The following is a 21,865-nucleotide window of genomic DNA, read 5'->3' on the forward strand; positions in this document are numbered from 1 at the left end:
TTTTCACCGGTTCCCGGGATTTATGAGATGCGTTTGCGCTGACGGAAACAAATTGGCTGCTGATAACAGGTCGAAAGTGAAACTGATAGCGCGTTACTTTGTTACTGCCTTGCGAGCAACAACGCTGACCAAAACACTGTTGGTCCAACACAAAGACCACATTCTTATACTGTTTTCCGCTGCATGTCGCGGGCTCCAGTTTGTCTCCAAAGTGGGATCAAGTGCAACACAATAATGCTCTCTAATCGCAGTAAGCCAATGCCAAAGCGCTTCCGAAGTTATTACTGCGGACGCCACAGTGAACAATACAGGGAGTAAGCAAACAGCCGTAGTTTTCTTACAGCAAACTGTGAATTAACACCCGCTTGGTGCCACAACGTACTGTTGTTGGTCGGTAAAGCATTGCGGAAGTGCCTCTAGGAGAGAAAGGCACTGGTCAACAGGACTCGCCGACTGCCTGGTTGATTAACATCTCTAAGCGCTGAGCCTATACGTCACATTGCAAAGCCGGGTGTAAGTCTGGGGTGCGGAATAGTTCCGGTCGAGCTTCCGGTAAAGAGAAAGGGCAGGGGGAAAAAGGGCAAAACATCGCGGTATGGATAAGGCCTCCGCTGTGGTTGGTCGAGTACACTCTATCTCTAACTAAGGTGGCTTTGCTTAGTACACCCAACATAATGGTGGAGTGTTCGCTACTTTAACAGTTCGTCCTGAAGGAAAGTTAGGTGCGTGGGACAAAAACAAAAGGGTGAAACTAACGAAACTAACTAACCGTTCGGTTTCAAACGCGCCTGGTGGCTCACATTTTCTGTATGATTTCGTACTTTTTACGCAGATCGCACACTTCGCTCTTCGGGTCGTACTTCTTGCGGGCGGCGAGCTGCGCTCGCATTTCGGCCGCGGTCATCGGTAGGTTCAGCTTCTTGCCCTCCGTCGTCTTGCTCGGCTCGGTGGTACCGTTTCCGTTGGTCTGCGACGCTGGCGCCGGTTCCGTCGTTCCGTTCAGTGCCATCTTGCCCGAAACGGCCCCATCGGTGACGGTAAGGACCTTTTTCGTGTCGTCAATGATTTTCTCCATCGTGGCCGGCGGCGTCGTCGATCCGTTGCCATTGCTGCTGTGGTTGTTATTGTTGATGCTGTTGTTGTTGTTGATGGTGGCTGTCGTTCCGTTTCCACTCGTCTTGGGCGATTTGTCCTCCACAGATGCTGCTGCTACCGCTTCTTTCTTATCGTTCTTCTGACCGGTCGTTCCGTTCGCATGATGTCCATTGCTCGTACCGTTGCTGATTGTGTTGTTGTTATTATTTGCAGTTCCGTTTGTGGCTACCGGCGTCGCCGTAGCTGCCGCCGTCGCTGCAGCAGCCGATTTGGCCAGGGCAAGCTTCAGATCGTTTGCATCGGCCCGCGGGTCGATCACCAGCAGGCGCGTCTCGTTCGGCACGGCCTTGATCAGCTCCACCACCTTCTTGTGTGTTTCGGTCGTGATGTTCGTACCGTTCACCTCGATGATGCGGTCACCCTGGCGCAGGCCGGCCGATTCCGCCGGCGATGCGTCGTCCACCTTGCCGATGTACTGGCCCGGGCGTCCCTTTTCGGCGTGCAAATTAAACCCGTACCCATCGAAGTCGGGCCGCTTCACCACGTGGCAGAGACGTGCCTCGTACTTGGGCGTCCCGTTGGCCGCCATCGTGGCCGTTGCTGTCGAACCGTTCGAGGCGGTACTATTACTCTTCGACGACATTCCTATCGGTCCAGGTGTAATTTAGCTGTTCACTGCACACAGTCAGGCCACTTCACCACTAACGCCACACCACAAGAGCCTCCACCAAACAAATACACACACAAACACACACGGCTGCTAGGGCTGCTTCCAACTCGGACGAACCCGGACGGAACACGGGAACGGAATGATTGCGTCACACAACCGCTCGAGCGAATGAGTTGTACACTACTGATCGGAACTGGCGGTCACCCGCCGGCGTGCTATCTTTCCCTCTCCGCGCTTCAGCCACCTCCAGTAGACTTTCGCTGCCACTCTGGGTCGATACTATGCGCTTCTATCAGGCGGCCTGGACGTGTCGTTATCTGTAAGTGAAACCGAGAAGAATTGAAAAAAGAACCGGTCAGTAGCGCCCTTGGAAGTGGTGGTTAGTACGCATAACGCAACCGATACTTTTATATTCTCAACCCGTCCCTGCGGTGAGTAATTCTGCCAATCGGTCGAACCCTAGCACTCGTCTGTGGGGAAGGTCACAGTCCAAAGGTATTTCTTTTGTTTATCTTTTCGCCGGTTTAATTGATTATTTAGGTTTGCAGCGTAGTATACATTAAATCTAGGACAAATTCGCCACCTTTCTTTTCATATTTTAGCATCTTGTGATTTTTTTTACAAATCATTTCTTATTTTAATACTGTATCTTGTAATATTTTTCGTTGCATCTCCTCTTCTAGGTTATGTCATTTTTCACGAGACCTCAAAAAGCGCGTCTTGACTTGAGCGTGCCTATTAGCAACATTGCTTGTGACCTGCCGTAGCCGCAGCTACCTAATTGTTGGGTTACAGTCCGCCTGCCAAGGTTGCCCAAGACAGGCCCAAGACCGGTCGGTGTCCCCTCCAGTCATCGAAAACCTTCAATCCGCCGTAGTTCCCCTACATTGAATCGCAATCACAACCGTCACTTCGATTACACGCATTACGTGCGCGTTACACACGTGCCATAAAAAACATTTATTACAAAAAAAAGTAGGAATTCTTTGCCCACCAACCGGCCGCAACCTCCCGGAGACCCACCAACTCCCCTTTGAACACCACATTGAGGTGCGTGATTAGATTCGCGATGATCGCGATTCGATTTAGAAAGAATTGGGAAGGTTAAAGCCTAGAAGCTGAATGGGTGGAAAAGAAGGATTCAATGGAAAAAAAACCATAACACCAAGACGCCAACTAAAGTCAACTAAAACTGGTTCACTACTTGTTTCGAGCATGGTTCCATCCGCCTGTATTGCAAAAAAAAGCCCATATATCCGTTTAGCAACGACGGTAAGGTTTCTTTGGCCAAGTTTTTTTTTACTAAGGTTGAAATACCCACTGGTGGATGCTGCGCCACGTACCACCGGCTCCTCGTCCTCGCGTGGCCAAACGATGCCGCGCTGCAACAACGTTTCAAACGAGCCGTTGGAAGCACCAAAAGTATGGCCTTACCAACCGGCGCACTACTTGTCGGTTGCAGGTCATTGCACGCGCAATGCACCGACCGCAAGCTGGTGCTACCGTTGGCGAAGGGTCAGCAATGTAGCTGATCCACTTTTCCTCTCGCTTTTTCGCTTCCCCTTTCCACCTGGTCCGAACAAGTCTGCAATAGATAGTGGAGTAAGTAGGCTAGTTTGAAGCTTCCGGCGGCTTGGTTGTGGCGATTAAGTGAACGTCGATAGTGTACTAAAAGAGAGGCCCGCTAAAGCCACCTGACGGACGCTCTTTGGTTCGAACAGGAAACGCTGATTAGAGATTGCCCAGACACACACCTCAACCTTAAGAATGTCGGTTAAGAGATAGTTAGGGTGGACTTGCTAGTCCTCTTGCAGCATTGCAAAGGAAGGTAGAGGGTAATCCAATCAGTCGAATAAATCGCGTTGGCGAACCAGCTGGGTAGGGACCGCTCAAGTATTGGGTAGAGGGAACCCAAAGGTACAGACACACCATAGGTTCGTTTCAGGGTCGTATTGAGGATGGTAGCGGTGGAGCCCTGGCGTACGAGTGAGGTTTATAAAAACATATCTTAAGATTAATTGCCGCACAACGCGTATTGGGCAACTTTCCGCGCAAACGGAGCCTACCTCAACTCGAGAAGTACCTGCCTCGAATGTGTAGCTTGAGAAATAGTTTGCAACTCTTTCGAAGTACGTGCACTATAATTTATGCTGCGTAGTTATTTATTTTACTCAGGTGAGTTTGCAACATGTTCTCGTTTCACAAATTTAATCTAAAAAAAAAAGTATAAAACACAGTGCGCAATGTTGATTTTCGCCTTTAATCGAATATCGAACCTACACAAAAAGAAATGAATGGAACTCTTATTTAACATTCAATGAAGCATATTTCAATTCAAACCTTTAAAAAAGACATTATAATCTTTTTTGATATGAAAATACTAAAATCCTACCTAGTCGTAATGAGCGCAAAATAGATTGCGAAGAATTAAGATTAAAATTATTCTATTTTAAATGCAAATTGGTTAATGTTGCTTGCTTAATAAAGTAATTTTCAAAAATAAAAAACATTTAAAAATAGACTAAAAGACAACAACCTGCAAATAACCGCTAATCTTAAATGCACTAATGTGATGGCTTTTGCATGTATCACGTCCTAAAATAAGGTAAAATTTAAATCTCTAGCTACCTCCATTGATTTACAGTATAAATTTACTTTTCTCAAATAACTATACAATAATTTCGTTCAATTCCTATGGATTACAAACAAACTACTAAGCGACACTAAAAGGTGGGTATGCACAAAAATGCGATCACCACATTTTACCCTAACGCTCGATTGTAATTACGTAAACTGAGTTCAATATTCAAGCCCCCCAAACACCTATCGAATCTCCAATTAGAATGCACTTTGCATCGATAACGTCGGGCAGCACTCGATCGCTCACAGCCTGACCCTAAAAACCCTTTGTTTTGTTTGAATTCGTTGCATCCGAATAATAATATTAAAACCAGGTCGCACTCAGCTGCCTGCCCAACCGAAGAAGAAGCCACCCCCTCGGCTGCACATTTTCCCAATTCCATCGATCGTCGGGGGGAGGACGGACGGGGTGGGAAATCTAAATTATTCCACCCTACCCTAGGCCGATCTCGCAAAAAAGGGGGACCCGCGTGCAGGTGACTTTGGTGCGTGTGGTTCGTGAGCCGAGAGCCGACTTTGACACGCCCTGGGTTTTGACCTGGCGAAAATGTGCCATAGCTCAAGGCCTTCGGGGCGATTGGGAAGCCCACGGTTTGGATCCGGATCTCTCTTTTCCTCGCTCCCTTTTTGGGGCCGGTCGGCTCCGATGGGTGCGTGCGCATCATGTGGATGGAGATTTATTTGTTTTCATTGAACCATCCCTCCCCTTAGAGCATCGCCTTGCGAGGGTGCGAAACGAAGGGAAAGGGGGGCTGGCTGTGATCGATGGTGCTGCTGCATGCCATTATTTATGCACCGAGCCTTAATTGCCCACTACAGCATCGTCTGCTCCCAGCGCAAACCCAGGGAGAGGCACAAATGAGGGTGAAGATCGTTCACTTCCCACACCCGGTGAGTGGGTGGGAAGGCGAGGAGGAGGGGGCAAAACAAATTCAGTAAAACAGCTACCTCCCACTTGGCGAGGGTGGCAAAATTCAGGTGGTTTCAAGCAGAAAAGGGAGAGGAAACAGTACAAGCAGTCAACCACGGACGGAAAAGCGAACCATTATCTTCTTCCCAACTCCAACACCACGAAAGATGCACCCGAGCCGGTGAAGTGGACGATCGGTGAAGGTAATCGTGACAGTGTGGCAGAGTTCATGGCATATGTGCAACCCTGCAGCACCAATCACCAAACTGCAGCATCAACCCCATTGTTTGCTGGCGTTTTTCATTTCTGCCCGTGATCTACCCGTTCGGGGAATGCGCGAAAATGCACCGCAAAACGGAACTTGTACGGAACGGAGCACGAAAACAATAGACCATCGTATTTTTTGTGGGTGAGCATACTGCTCCGGTGTGTGCGTCTATTGTTTTTTCTTTGGGTGCCATGAGAGAAGTGCACAACTCCAAATCTTCGTGTGGAGCAGCTTCATCATAGGGACGTTCACAGGGGGGTCAGAAGATTAATGAGCTGATGAATCTGCAACGAAACATCGGCGCAAAAAGCTCAAAGAGTGGTGATTTATTATGCAGGTTGTTTAGGCATCTACATTTTAGGCGAACTTAATCAATTTAAATCATCTTTATGCTCATTAGTGCTTAGACTTTGTACATGTTTAGGCAAAAACATATTTGCGCTTCCTCCCATTACTTCAGTCATTTGTTACATTTCTGTCACTTGGTTTTGCTAACCAAAGACGTGAGCTGGTTTAAAGGTCCTCAATATAAATATCTTTATCAAATCACGTTCTTTTACAAAATGCACATTTATTATATATTTTAGCATTTTTTTGTATGGAATTTCGTGTACAGTAAAAATTTGTGTTGCACTAAAAAAAAGATTGTCTACAAATTTCTGTAGGTTTTACGTAGTAACAATAATCAATCGTAGCAATTTCGGGATTTTCATTAATATTAACCCAAATTTAGACTCATACATGCATTGCTGACCACTACTGTTACCCAATTGCAGCGATCAATCATTTTAAATAAGCCGTTATTGTAACCATTAAATTAAAACATAACTCACAGGTAAAGAGTAAAAACCTTAACTCTTTACCCAACCCCTTCTTTATCGAACATTGGTACCCAACTATTAAAAAACAATACCATTCAAAGCAGTAAAATAACCCATAAAACTACTGTACAAATTGTTGAGACTAATTCAAGAAACAGATTTAACGACACCGGATTTAACGAGTGAAAAATTAATGTTCTGCAACAAACCCTTCAATGGTTACACCATCATTACTGCAGATTGTATAAGTACAAACCAAAGACATAAAAATATCTACTAATAAACTGCAACAAACCGAAAGATGAACCTTCACTTCGTTCGGTTTGGCGTTTAGCAAACTGCGCTAACGAAGACGAGTGCTCACGCTGGTAAAAGTAATAGATGGATTTGTTGATAAATTATGCTACATGCTTTTCTCGCAGGCAAGGCAGGTTAATTATAGTATCGGTACAAAAGAGGCAAACGGAAAGTAAAACCCAGGTGAAGGCTCAATCTTCCGATGCAGCCGGCGTGAGCTTATGAATATGCGCTAGATAAACTAGTTTCTTTTGTTTTTCTCACCAAGGTGCATTTGTTTTTCATTGAGTTTCGTTTCGACAAGAAATTTTTAAACATTTGAATATTCTTCTTTATATTTCCTATGATGTAGTGCCCTTACAACTGCGTTTTCTTAACTGAATATTGTCTTCTTGTATCGCAAATAATCGTTTATTGGAGTGGAACATTGTTTTCTGCCATCTCTTCTTTCCGCACTTCCACGATGCTTATGAGATCGTTTCTGATAACAATCATAATTTTCACTTTTTCGTAACCCCCAACAAACGGTGGATTATTGAAAATACATTCGCCCCCTTCTTTATCCGCCGAGCCGTAAGCTCTTCACTTTCCATTACGCATGCCACATTTTGCTCATTGTACCGAAAAATCGCCAGATTCACCGATTGCATTGTAATGCATCGAGCTGTCGCCCGAACTTCGTGGGGAGATTTCGACGCCGGTGTACGATTTATCTGAAAATTCACTGTTTGCCGGTGCGAATCGAACCTCGAGAGCTCGATGGGACCGGGTTTATGCCTTACGGGCTGGGAAAGTAAACAAACGGTTTTCCAACGTATCCGCCATTCGCACCGTGTTCGAAGATTAATCCGCGCAAGCGTAAGCATTTGTTTGCGGAGCGATATTTTCCCTCGGAAAACAGTTTAATTGCGATCGCGGTGGCGCTGCACGACGAATATATCTTTCATATTGCCGGCCCCCACGGAGAAAAGCGGGGCTTTGTTAAATATTTTGTCACCGACTTGGTTAGATAACCAAGATTGCAAACTTTTGGTTTGTGTACGGATTACGATTGCTTCACGTTGCGCTAGGTTTGCTTTTACTTTCGTCGCAACGGGATGTTTTCATATTAGCCTAAGGTTGTGGGAGATTTTTCAAAATATTATTTCATCACCGGTAGTTTTAATTAAGATATCTTATGCATTTTTAAATGTTTTGGAAAATTGTTGGGAACATTTTTATTAAATTGAATGTTTTACAAATCTTTATCCTTGATCATCCTTTTTCAAAATTAAAACATACAGTTTGCACAAAAAAGTGCATTTGAAATCCTTAAATATATTGCAAATGTAGCGAAAAATGTTTTAATTGCCTTTACCTTGAAGAGTTTAATTTACTGTTGTGCTTAATTATTCTTTTGGTAAGATTCATTAATATGAATCTTTCCCTTAAGATTCATTCAGGTGGATTCATGAATCTTTAGGGATTCAAATCTTCAAACCTTAATGAATCTTACGAAAACCTTAATGAATCTTCATGAATCTTTCATGGATCTGTCACGAATCTCCACGATTCTTTCATTGGCGTGGATCATGCGATCAAAAACAAAGGGGTCCCTCTATCCATTTTGACTCTTCACTTTTCATCAGTTGATGTATTTTACGATTCATGAATTTCTCGTCAAAATATTCATGAATCTGTAAAACACAAAGAATCAGATCAAGAATTTAATTGATATGCGCAATAGAACAAATCACCAGTGGCCATGTTTTGAGATGTTTTTTTTTTGTAAAACAATAATAATTTCCCTACCAATATTAAGTACCTTCGAACCCTCGCAATTGAAAGGGTAAATAACATTCATACAACACCCAGCATCTCCATTTCCCCAAGGCTCCCTACGTTCTCGTGCGCGTGCATGATCGCGAATGATCTCACATACTTCCACAGCTTCCATGAGATCATCCAGCATTGTGGCGAGAATAAAAAAAAACCATAACCTTAAATAATGAACCATCACACAGGCATTGCCATCAAGGCCTCCCGAAGGTCATGATCATATTCTTCGGGATGATGTATGGGATGTAAAAAAAAGGAAGAATGAAATAAATGAATGAATCGATCATTCGATGGAAACGGCCAGAATAAATAAAGCTTTGTCCGTCGGTGGCACAGCATTGGCCAAATGCCATTAATATCACTGTTTTCGCGAATGTCATCCGGGAGTGGACGTTGATTCTAGATTGCAAACGAAACGGAAAAAAGAACATCCCCGTTTCCTATCACTATCACTTCAGAGATGTCCGGCTGGTGTGTGTGTGTTGGGGTGGTGATAATGTTCTAGAATCGAGATAAGCACATATGTTGCCGTGTCTCGTCCGATAATTGATGGAACACTCGAACAAGATAACAAAGAGCTCCGGGTGAGATGTGACGAAGACTAATAGTGCGACAAGTGGGTTGTGAAGTCGCAAAAGCGATCCATTGAAAACCGTTTATTATCACGTAGAAGATCCGGTGGGGATGTTTTCCCATCCGGTGGACGTTTTGGCAAACAAGTGTTAACACTTGCTGGTCGTTCACAAAAGTTGATGTCGTGTGGCGGGAGCCAAGTGAAACACAACCGGAAATGTTGCCTCTCTTTTGCCCTTTGCGGGGGTTTAGGTGAGGTAGTCGCGTTGCTTGTTATCTCTTTCCGATATCCAGTCGGGCGAACTGCAACCGTTCGCATGCAGGATGTAAATCCACTTCCATTTACCCGTCCACTGAACAGTACGTACCGGCACCGAAAACACACGGCCTCCCTTATTTTATCAGCAACAGATACATCGAACACTTGCACCGCATACCGTCCGTCGTTGTTCCGAAAGTTGTCCTCTCTGGGCTGTTTCGATTTGTTTGCACGCAAAAGAGTCACGTCTTCGCCAGGCCGCGCGGGTTCAGAAGAAAACAGCGGCATCGAGTGTTCCGCCGACCGACACGAGTCTTAGTAGCGGCAGCGAACAAGTAAACAACACCATGCAACAACCTAAACCCCCCGGGCAGGGGGGGGTATGTACGATAAAACCCAATATGGCCCGGTATGGAGAGGGACAGGGATGGACATTTTGCCGTCGACATCGAAGAGACGATAAAATTTAACGCCACTTTAACGCCTTCTTGCCTTTCCTGATGTCGAACGTCGAAGGGCACAAGATATGCTTTCTTTTGCAGCCGTTGGGTTTTCCCTTTTTTTTAACTATCAGAGGCAGCGAGTGTCAGGGAGAAAGTTACTAACAAAATTTTAAAACATATTTCATACCTACTACATCGAAACATCGATTGAAGAAAGTAGTAAGGCAACAAATCCTTTAAATATTATTAAACTTACTACTTGATGGTAGTTCATTCTTTTTATCAATGTCGCGGCATGTTTCTCTCGTAGAAGTAAATGATAAATTTGCGCGAAAGTTTGTCTTCATTAGTCGCCACAGTAGGGGTGTGTGATAAACGTTTCTCCAGCTGCTTGAGGTTTTCCCTTGGTAATGGGTTTCTATGATTCCCTCGCCCTCGTTGCCACACACATCATTAGTGGCCGTTAAATGCAAGGTTTGTTTTGCGGCGGAAACGACATTACTTCACGTCCCTGAAGTGGGGGAAATCGTATGCTGTCTCCACACAGTGAATGCATTTTTCTTCTCAAAGACAGCTGATCTGCTGTACAAATAGGATGCGTATAATTAATCCTTATTTTGGTGACAAAATTTTCCCAACCACCAACTTCACAGCGTAAAATGCATATAATTTCAACGAAGTATTTTGCCATGTGGAACCTATAAATCAAACATTGCACGTTGACAAAGCACCGTAAAAGAATGACTCACTGTCCCGGGCAGTGCTGCAAAACAGGCGCACTCCAATAAAAGACTAGACCAGTGATGTCGAACTCGTTTTAACTCGCGGGTCGCATTGCCTCCCAAAAAAAGGTTTGCTAGCCAAAATGTATGATTGATCGCATTGATGAAAATATGTTCTAATCAGTGTGGTTTTATGTTAACAATTAATCCTGTTTTACACTTTCACATTTTTTAATTTGTTGTACTCCTTATAAAATTTATAATTTCGAGTAAAAGAGAAGGTTTCTTAATCAATCGTTTTCCAAATTTTAACGAAATAAAATCAAGTTTATTTAAATAGATGATGCAGTTTAACACTATTGTGCTTTTAGTGAAGACTTTAGAAATGTAAAGGTGCATTATTACTACAGCTAACTTATTGCACCACATCTGTAATTTAATTTAAAATGCTCTTGTAGCTTATCACGTTTGTTTTCTATGAACACTATTAATTCGCTTTTCTAGAAAAATCTATTTATAACCTTTGCTCTTGTGTATCACTTTCGTATAGAAATTGTTTAAATTGACGTTCATTCAGTTCTCTTGCAATTCGCAGTTCGTGAAACGATGCACAAAAGAATATTTTGCTACTCAAACGAAAGCCAATACTCAAGGATCCACACTTGTGGTGTATTGTTTTAAAGGGGTCGCGGGCCGTATCCAATGTTCTTACGGGCCGCATGTTTGACATCCCTGGACTAGACATTAAACGAATTCCTGCGGCATCTGAGTCATCTTGCAGCGTTTTCCTACCCAGTAGGCTTATTTTTAGCTCCAGTGCAGATTGCACCACATTTGTGCAGGATGTTTTCGTAGCGTCGAGCAAAAGTAAAACAGTACCAACGGAGACCAAATCGACCAGTGATATAATTGGCCGAAGTGGGAAGCAAATAGCTACGGGTGACTAATGATAGCCTCTCCCGGTATGATCAAGTAGTGAAAGTAGTTGCAAAATCGTCACGCGAGCACTATATTCACACACTTTCAGCGCCAACCATCATTTGTACTATCGAGAGAGAGAGGGACACTAATCATCATCTGGCTTTAGTTGCGGGAAAAAGGGTGTAGAATTGGCGCTTTCCATGCAACCAGTTTTTCCTCTGCTCATCTTGAGATGCGTTTTACTTTGAAAAAGCGTTGAACACAAAAACGAGTATAAGCCAAATGCTTCAGTCCAACTGATCAAACAGACCTGGTTGCGACACCTTCTTGGATAGCATGGTAGTGTGCGTTTGGTAGCTCACGTTGTGCCGCGGTTTGGTCGTTTGGAATCGGAAAGAACATTGATAATTGATAATCCCGCCCGATCCTAACTTCATGAATATGCATTAGCTTGAATTCCTTGCTACGAATGTCAGGAACAACAGGTTAAAAAATGTTCAAGTCACTGCATAACACTCTCCGAAATTGCATATTCGCCACACTGCATTCCACTCGATCGGCCGCGGAACTGGTTTTTTCCGTTCTCCAAACCCTGACTCGAAGGTTCCTTCCTCTGCCATAGCACGAATTCCTGCGATGCACGCCATTCGTCGCTGCCATAAGGTCCGCACGAACTCCCTGAGATACAACGCTTATGACGTGAGCGCATCACGTAATCCAAACCTCCGAACGATGCCGAAGATGTGCAACGTACAGCAACGGAACACCAGCGACGGTGCGACAATGGACGCGAGCGCTTCCTCCCAAATTCCACAGCACTCTCCAACCAAGGTTGCGTGCTGCTGCCCAAGAAAAGCACGGTCGATCGTCATCATCGCCGGCGGTACCTATCAGATCTCCTGTCCACTTACTTTTATCTTCCCTGATCTTGCGATCGCCACGATTACATTCACGACACGGCGACCAGCAGCACAGAGAGGTTAGTTGGAGGCCTGAAGTCCCGCTCGAAGGTTAAGCGAGCCATCACGGGGGAACCATTTACCGCCGAGTCTACATCGGCCATCCCGAAATGGCTTGTTCATCATCACAAAGTGACGTTGCCGATGGTCCGTCAGCAGGCGATCCACATGAGGCCAATCATTTGAAGGCAGAAACTCAAAACAAAAGCAATCCTCAGCCATCCAGATGGAACCAACACACGGATGCGACGGAACCAACGTGTAAGTCAACCAAATCGAAGTTCCGCAAGTTCTAACAACCCCCCATCGTGTGCTCCACGAAGGTTGTTAGGCTTTGGGCGTCATTTCTGACTGCCTTTTGCTGTCGCAACCAGTTCCCAGGTTCCGATATACTGTGATGTCCAATTGGTTCTGTTTCGTTCTCTTCGCTTCTAAAGGTCTTCTGAATACGAATAGTATCGTCTTCGCGAAAGCTTCGTGCCTTCGTGTCCCGCAAATTATCGGGGCAGACCAATTCAGAACTGACTTGCGGCCGAACGGAACCCGGTAAAGGGTCATTTCTTCTCCCAAGCGTGACTTAAATGCGCGCACTCTTCTACCGACATTGGCCAGGGCAAAAGGTAGAACAGACCGAACAAAGGCAAGCAGAGATTGATGTAATTCTTTCCGATCGTTCCCTGTGTAGAAAAGCGTCTCTTTTTCCAACGACCGTCCTCCTCCTGTTCCCCAGAAATTGCTCAATACTTTCATATGTGTTCGTGATCTTCCTCCCTTTCGCCTGCAGGTGGTGTGCTTGCTCCTCTGGATCTTTGGGGCATCACACGGGACTTCGCTTTCGTCGTCGGTCCGAAACCGGTTCCACGGTGCTATTACCGTAGAGGATGAGTGTCTAGATATTTATTACCGTCATATACCTCGGCCACGGAACACGCCACATACACGCTCGGTCGGAAATCACATCAGCGACCACAGCCATACACTCTGCAGAACGCCAATACGGGTTACGACGGAAGGTAGTGGGACGTCGCAGCCGAAAAGGGCTCTCGTATTCCGGTACCGGAGTTCGTATCCACTTTCAGGCGATGGCAAACTATCGCGAACCAAGTCCTGTACGCTACCTGGACGGTTTTGCGCCACGATGCGCCACACGAATACATGCGCCTGCGATGTGGAAACCGTGGGTTACTACCGTGTCATTGGCTCGTAGCCCATGATCACAGCTTTTACCCTGCGTCATCTGATGCTTCCTGGGAGCAAAAAGTGGAGTAAACCTAACCCAAAGCTTCTAGAGGATCACACAGCGCCCAGCGAGGCGAGAATGCAATTTGTAGTTTGATGTTTGGTCGTTTTACCGATCCAAACGATCATCAACCCAAGCCGGAGTTCATGCTCTACGAAATTCCGTTATGGCTAATTCGAGAACATAAGTAACAGATTAAGGTTTTCTAGAGCTCATTTTTATGATCGTCAAACAAAATGCCCTTTCCGGCTAAAACGATCGCAACGTTCAGACATATGAGGTAAATTCTTCGCATCTTTGCATGGAACAATCCGAATGTTGATGGTTTTTTAACGCTTTGCACAAACGATCCTCTGGTCCTCAATAGGGTAATCTTTTGGAAGGTTCTTGTGTCTTCAAGCAAAGAGTCACAAAAGTAAAAGCAAAAGAGGTCCAAATGGATGCAGGATTTCCAACGCTTATTAGAATAAGTTGTAGAAATAAGTTCCTTGTCCTCCGCACCTTATCTCGTTGCTCAAACAGGGAACCAATTTCACTCACTTAAACCGAAAACGCACACCATTTGGAGCACTCATTGTAATCGATTTTCACTTTCACTTTTCATTTCGCAACCCCATTACTTCACCGGTCCGGTTTGTTTTTTGTTTTCTCAAACCACCAAAATGTATTTTCATTTCATCCGATCTAGCGGCCGTTCTGCAGTTTTCACTTTTTTCCAACCCAAGCAACGTTTATTCAACCAAGCGCCGCTCCTTCGGCTTCCTATCTTCGAGCCGTAACAGATTTCAAGCTCAGGCTTTTTTGGCAGCCAGCTGATCGCGCCTAATGAATTTGATCATTTATCCTCATTAGCTGTGCACACCTGATGCACACAGCCACATCCAGCGTGATCCGTGGGTGCCCCTTTCCTGCTTTGACGGGTTGATCGTATAGATATGATCGTCCGCATTGCAAATCGAAATTAAACGGAAAAATTCAAACGACCACTTGCGCCCGTTTCTTAATGGTTCCACACGTCAGGGCGGGAGGGCTCGAAAAGGAAAATGGAAAGCAGGCTGGGGCGTGGGGTGGGCGGTATTTGGAAAGATTTCTCTCTCTCGTATAAATTGTCTCATAGTGCACATCATCCGAAGGCTCACCCGTTTTCATTTTCGTTAATAAGATTACGTGTGAATACGATTTTTCCACTCGAACTAATCCGTGCCGGTTGCGATGATTTAGTGTTGTCGGGACGGTTTGAGGAACCGTGGAGTTGACTCACTGAACCATGGCCTAATAAAAGCAACCCTTTTGACTTTCTGTATTAATTGGGACTTACTAGTTTTTCTCCAAATAATTCTGAGCAGATCATTACCGTTCGAGAAATTTGAAAATAGAACTAAATTTGTGACTTTAGTGGCGTCTAAAGTTCTTCCGATCACGTGAAGCGAATTGAAATTTTCCAATAGTTCATGCCAGTCCTCGACCCTGGCGGTATGCGCCCTCGCATCCCCTGCGTGAACTTGAAAGCAGCCCGGCACGGAACTATATCTGCGGGATATAAGATCGCTCCAGCGGTCAGTGCCACGCCGTTTGGTCACCGTTGTCGTGATTGTTATGCGAGGCAATATTCTCCGCATCACTCACCAGCAGCGAACTTCCCGGTGGACCACAAACGGCCCTCACCGGCCCCTATGGACAAGCCAATAAGCCGGTGCGGTAGTGGAGGGGACACCAGCATTTTGTCCGTAGTTTGGTCACGTCTCACTCCACTCGCCCAATGTCCCCACTATTTGTTATACCTCTGATCTCCACCGTTTACTCTTCACAGCCGTTGAACCGAGATACGATTGGTTTCGTATCGAAAATAGCTTTACCCTTCCCGTCATTTAATTTGCTGATTTTTATTCATCAAGCGCCAAATCGAAACGGTTACCGCGCCAGTCGGAAGTAGTTAGATGACCTCAATTCTGACTAGAATTGAACGGACCGTCTCGATGAACACGGACATGACCGGGGACGTAACACACAGCACAATATGTTCCGCAATTGTTTGGGAAGGGCACCGTTGGGTCTGCTCTGGCCGATGTGGTCCACGATTTCAATCGTTACCGGTTACCTGGTTAGCAAAGTATTTAGTCACGACCTTGCGAATCAACCAAAAGTCAAGTCTAAGTTTCGACAATTCTAGTAATAAATATGGACATTCTAGCGAGCGTCCTCCCATCACGCTTATTGGATACGTACATCATAACAAAGTAATAAATGACTCACGACGTACAGATTATCACAAAGGTATCTAACACGTCACTTCATCGAGCTTGAGGATCCGGAAACGCGACTGATTGGTATAGTATATTTCTCATCAAAATGGATAAATCTAAAGTATGATTCATTCGATGGGTAGCATCATAATCACCATCACTAGCTGGAGGAATGTTAATACTCCGAATGGGCCTTTAAACTCCGGAAACTAAAGGAAGACTAGCAACAACCTCATTGTGACGATTTGCCTTTACGAAGAATCATTCCGATGTCTATTCTCCGACACGATCATTGGCATCACTTCCTTTCCCGGATGTTTTTGAGGTAGAATTTTCTGCTGATCATGTTTATTTTTAAAGATTGCTTTTTTTCTTTTTGTCTCGAAAAGTTAAACATCCAATTCCTCGCAAAAATTAACCCCATCACGAGGCTTCCATTTTTCCGCAAGTATCGACCTCTCCTTCTCGAACAAACCGGCCTGCTAGAGGTGACGTAACTTGATCGCCGTCATTTAATGGGTGATATTGAAAAAAAATGACAACAACTCGACACCAGCGAAAAAAGATGGAAAAAACACACCATTTGCCATGTCCGGTTGGCATGTTGAATCGCCGGCCCCGAACGGGACAAAGTACGTGCCGCTTCCCGGATAGTGTGACTCTCTTTTTATGGGATGCAGAAGAACCTAAACACACTGTAGCTACTGCTGAAACGGTAGCTGCGAAGTTCAAAGATGGATGGGAACCCAAGCGCCAATCATCGATGAGCAAATAGAGGTTCTCTGGTTCTCTGTTCACAGATGGTTGGGAATTGTGTTTGTTCGAATACAAGGCACGTATGCAAAACAGATGTTTGGGAGACGTTTGTTGAATTCTAAACATTTTTAGAATAACATTCGAATAGTTATAGTCTATCTAAAAGTATAAAAAAAAATTATAGGCATAATCAAGATTTAATTGAAGGCAGTGGAGCTTGTCTTCCAATACTTTGGTTCGATGGGATCTTTTCGCGAGCCCACAAAAGCACTCGAACTGATCCAAAATCTTCCAGCAAGTGCATGCCGAGATAGGAAAAAAGAAAATACAAAACCCGTTCAAGACCTCCCTTGCAGCGGTTTCTCATTGGCAAACGATTATGTGATCGTGGTTCGCCGGGTTTCTCCTCTCAAACGACTCCCCACAATTTCTGCGAGTGGAACGAGAAACTGGCTTTGCGTAAAGTGTTGCGTATTTTCTTCCACTGCAGGCGCCTGTGTTCGGGGGCGATTTCCTAAGACCCTCCAGGTTCGCGTTCGGTACACCCGAAACCCAAGGTGGCAAGCAGCGTAACAACCTGTCACCCGGACCAGGCACTCGGGTTGGGTGGGACTAAAGGTGACCAAATTCGCTGCCAAACGGTGAGCCGGATCGAGTGCATGCATATTGCGTCTTCCCGGGCAGCGGGTTCCAGAAAATTCGCGGCAACGAGATACCACGATACAGGAACCTTCACCATACCATGCTGACTGGGCGATCGATTGCTGGTGATTCATAAGAATAAAGTATTGTGTGATGCGCAAAACACGCACAACCTGCCTGGAGAGGAACCTGATTCTCCTTCTCGAATTCGAATTACGCGAAGTGTGCTGTTCGGAATCGAGTTTTTTTTTTATTTTCTTGTCCCTCTCCGCGGCGACACTTTGCTGTAGATTGTGAAGTTTCGCGCATTGCTGATAAATATGGATGACAACAACAAGCGCGATCTCCCGCCCTCCACGACTTCAGCTGCGGGCCTTCCTATCAAACGCCCTCCCCAGCGACACTAATTTGCACTTTGGGCAGCAGGGGTCGTGTTGAGATCAAAATCTTTCGATCGTTTCTACACCATGATTCTTCCATTTCCAACGCCTCGCAAGGGGTTACTTGGATGGCGCACACGTGATTTATCAGTCGTGGCAATGGCGACGCGATAACTTCGGAGCTCGAAAGCGATGGCCGAAATGAAATCGAAACAGAACGGCTAGCCCCCGCTGCTGATGCGTTAAAAGTTTCCCATCCAAACCGGGGAAACCGATTCCAGTTTTAAAAACAGGTGCCCCAGAAGCAGCGACTATAGTAGTCGCCGATCAAGATCTGGTGGCGCGTGGTGACCTTGTCCACCTTGAAGCCAGCGGTGTCGATGGCTCGGAGGTTTTTCGGGCAGATTTTGGGTTCGCGTGCCCGCATGTTGTGTTTCAGATCCGCATGCATATAAATAAACTTGATGTCGACGGTGGTTTGGAGATCGAAACAGGCCGATTTAGAGAAACCTGATAGTATTGTGACTCTCTCTATTTGTGTTTCGTAATCCAAATGGCCTTGAAGATTATCAGAGGCTTCAATTCAAATGTGTGTGAAATGTGTTCAGCTAGGCTGAACTTTTGTTTTAAAGAAAAGAACTTCACGTAGCGGTTGACTACATCAGCCAGCCAACAAGCCAGCTAGATATCAAGCACACTTGCGCCCTGGAATGTCTTCCTGGTGTCCAATCCCTTCAATGTAATTCGTCGCTATGTTTTTCCCCATCCGCGCCATACCATTCGAGGCGACATGACGACAGTGTGCGCAGGCAGAGTTGCTTGTGGAACGGAATTTCTGCAGAGACGCCACGCTTATAGCTCACAGTTTGGCCCATCGGTCACGTACCACCAGCCAGTGGTGCTTAGCGCCCCGGAGACTACATTCATCATACTTCTAAGCAATCGTCGCCCGGCAATTATTCTTTTACCAACCAGGCACGTACACTCCTAATGCTGAAATATCTATTAAACCATTTAGCGCTTCTGCTCCTACTGGATTGTCGAGGCCTAACTAAACGGCTCTATACGTTCATCTCTTAGCCTATTTCGCGTCGTTAGCTAAAAACTAGAGAGACTATAAATTGAACCGTTCTTACCTCTGAGATCTACTGATAAGGTGTTACCAAATATATTCTCGTACGGCACACCGCGTTAAATACGTTTCACCACGGATAACTGCAAAGAAAATATGCTAGCCTTAGTCTAGATCTTCATCAAAAATCTATTTCGTAGGTGCAAGTGTAGAAGATCTTGAAGGTAATCTTTTTTAGATGGTTCTCTTTAAATATTCACATCAAAGAAAAGGGTAAAACTTCACCACACCCTATAGCACAGAGAAAGGATCAAACGCACTGATCTTTACCGATTGGATAAACTGTGTACTTTAGTTGCCAGCCAGTCGTGTTCCGCTGGCCGTGGCCGGAACGAACGAAAACTTCTTCTCCTCCTATCTGCCTCTGCTTCTACTCCTTGTTCCTTCCCTTCCTGGCTACCTGCGGGAAGGCAATGTTATATACGGTCGTGGTTTTATCTTCCAGGTTGCCTCGAAGGATGGGAAGCAAAAAGGAAGCAGAAGGAACCCGGTCGCACAAGATCGCGGACGCCCAAGAAGAAAGAAAACAAGAACTTCGCAGCTTTCGGTACTCCCAACAGGAAAGGGCCTGCAAACCCGCCACAGACACAAACGTAGGAAAAACTCACTCTCCCGATGCAAACCAACACTTTTTATTTTCACCGTGAACTGCAGGCCGCGACGCAGTTCACCTCCAGGTACGCGACACAAGGCAAAAAGAAACACAACGGCCGGGACAAACTAGCTCCGTACGACTTCACTCGATACCTGTCACAGCAAGACTGGCGTGGTGGGTCGTCCGAAAGGCCCACCAGAGCCGTCACCTGCGCGCCGCGAGATCGAGAAATGTCCGACTCACGTTTTCCGCTCGATACGCGTGTTTTGATCGCGCGTATAACGCTGAGACGGTCGGAGAGAACGGTCCGCGGATGCTTACATTTTTGTTGCCACTTTGCATAAAATCATCGATCGATGGGGTTGGTGGGATCCTTCAGTATTGTGGCTTACAAAAGAAAACTTTGTTTTCTCAAAATATCAAAACATAAGCATAAAAATGTTTTGTTCAAAATGAACTAAATCTAATTCCGAACACGGTAGGATCATACACATAGTGTTGGTGTAGCGGGACCGTGTGGCCCCAGTTTCATCTTGACTTCGCTCAATTAATCGATCGTGGACATTTTTGATGCTCTTTCTTCTTTCATGTTATTGTACTTTTGTTATCCAGGGCGATGAAAACATTCAATTCGACCTATGTTATGTAACCGATAAACATACACAACGTGAGAAAGTCGTTTAGAATCCTGTAACATAGAATCCTATATCAAGGATTTTCGTTCAAGACAAAGAAAAACGCGGTAATCGAAAACAAGAAAAACTCTGCACCAAAAACGCTTCCAAAACGATCGCATGAATCACACCGCGTATCGAAAGAAATCAAAGAAAAGATATTTTCCAAGTGACGAAACCGATTGGTAACGGTACCGGCAAATGAAGGCGAAAGAATGTTTTTCCATTCAATTCCGTCGAGGAGCGAATGGTGTTGATTTCTGTTTCCTGATTCGATCCTTTTTTCTTTAGCCTGTAAAGCTAAACCAACTTTAGTTGATGAATGTGTTAAAAATTAAATAATAAATGGCATGGTTCAACAAATGAGCGGTTATAATTTAAAATCATTTGTTGTGAAATAGGACGCACGAAAAGTTGTCAAAATTTTGTTTATTTCTCTCTGTTGGAGTTGTTTCCACCTTCCACTTACTCGGGGTCCACACTGCAGCGCGACGTCCCGTTTTAAAAGTAGCCCAGTTTCGGCAGAACAATCGCGCAAGCCAAGCGCGACAGAGGTAGGAGAGTATGTGGAATTATGTATCACATTGGGGCGCAAACTCGGCTAAAATTTTTTATTGAATTTTGAGGTAGTAATGCATGATATTTGTTTAGCTACGTATTTTATGCACCCTGAGTGAGTTTGGCGCTTCTACATTTGAAATTCACTGAGAAAACAAACTTAAACGGGCAACGACGATATTTTGACCCGCCGTAGGAGGTATATATTTCCACATCATCTTATACTTGGTGAATAGCAGTTTGTTTACGTTTCGGCACCCGAAAAAACTTTGGTAAAAACATCAATTAAAACTGAGTTTCATAACTGAATTACATTTGTGAAGCCTAAAAATAAGTAGTACAACGAAAAATCCGATGTTTCGTGAATAATATTGCTCGTTTTGTTCTTCTTCTTCTTCTTTCGATATGCGAGTCGGGGTATATCCTCCTACGCTAAGTCGAACAATTTGTTCCCTTACACGTAATCAGAGGCGTACCAACTCTGTCCGAACTCCTATGAAGGGGCTCGTCCTTTAGGACCGGCTATAATAGCCATATGTCCACCCGCCGTCCACGGGAGGGATAATTCCTTCCGTTGTCAGGACACAAGAACTCGTGGTCCGCTTGATTGTCTCAAACGGCACGAGATGTGCGGCAGCTAGGATTTGTCTGACCTGAGCTCCAGCTCGGCGTCACCACGCGGTCGTGCCGTAACCTTACTTTTCCGCTAACCCTTTCAGGAAACTTATGCACTGCTAACATCCGCTCTGATGCACTACCGAACTAGAACTGGCTCGTTTTGTTCGCGTTTGTGATTCGGTTTGATTACGTTTTGTCCAGCTGTCGGTTTGTTTTCGTTTCGAATTGACATTTGACAAGAGCTAGCGCAACGTCGCGTTTTTCGCTGTTTCTACACTAGCGCGATTTGTGCGAAACTTTTTTGTATGGAGTTCGGCCGCCTGTCAGGCGACGTCGCGTTTCGTGACGGGACGTCGCGCTGTAGTGTGGACCCCGAGTTAGGCTTCTTCTTTCTTCTTCTTTCGATATGCGAGTCGGGGTATATCCTCCTACGCTAAGTCGAACAATTTGTTCCCTTACACGTAATCAGAGGCGTACCAACTCTGTCCGAACTCCTATGAAGGGGCTCGTCCTTTAGGACCGGCTAATAATAGCCATATGTCCACCCGCCGGCCACGGGAGGGATAATTCCTTCCGTTGTCAGGACACAAGAACTCGTGGTCCGCTTGATTGACTCAAACAGAACGAGATG

The 21,865-nt window shown here is 45.2% G+C and overlaps 1 protein-coding gene across 1 annotated transcript; it reads right to left on the reverse strand.

Moving 5' to 3' along the window:
* Positions 1-586: 586 nt before the first annotated feature.
* LOC131287349 (Na(+)/H(+) exchange regulatory cofactor NHE-RF2) lies at positions 587-18,872 on the reverse strand. The gene is made up of 2 exons (XM_058316390.1): positions 18,794-18,872; positions 587-2,082 (listed from the first exon to the last, which is right to left on the reverse strand). Exon 2 carries the CDS (start codon positions 1,736-1,738, stop codon positions 797-799), a length of 942 nt encoding a protein of 313 aa, XP_058172373.1. The 5' UTR covers positions 1,739-2,082; positions 18,794-18,872; the 3' UTR covers positions 587-796.
* Between the last annotated feature and the right edge of the window lie 2,993 nt (positions 18,873-21,865).

This window comes from Anopheles ziemanni, chromosome 3, assembly GCF_943734765.1.
Source record: "Anopheles ziemanni chromosome 3, idAnoZiCoDA_A2_x.2, whole genome shotgun sequence".
NCBI classification, from domain to species: domain Eukaryota; kingdom Metazoa; phylum Arthropoda; class Insecta; order Diptera; family Culicidae; genus Anopheles; species Anopheles ziemanni.

Excerpts from the sequence above, each read along its gene's own strand:
- LOC131287349 (XM_058316390.1), bottom strand. The coding sequence starts at position 1,738 with ATGTCGTCGAAGAGTAATAGTACCGCCTCGAACGGTTCGACAGCAACG.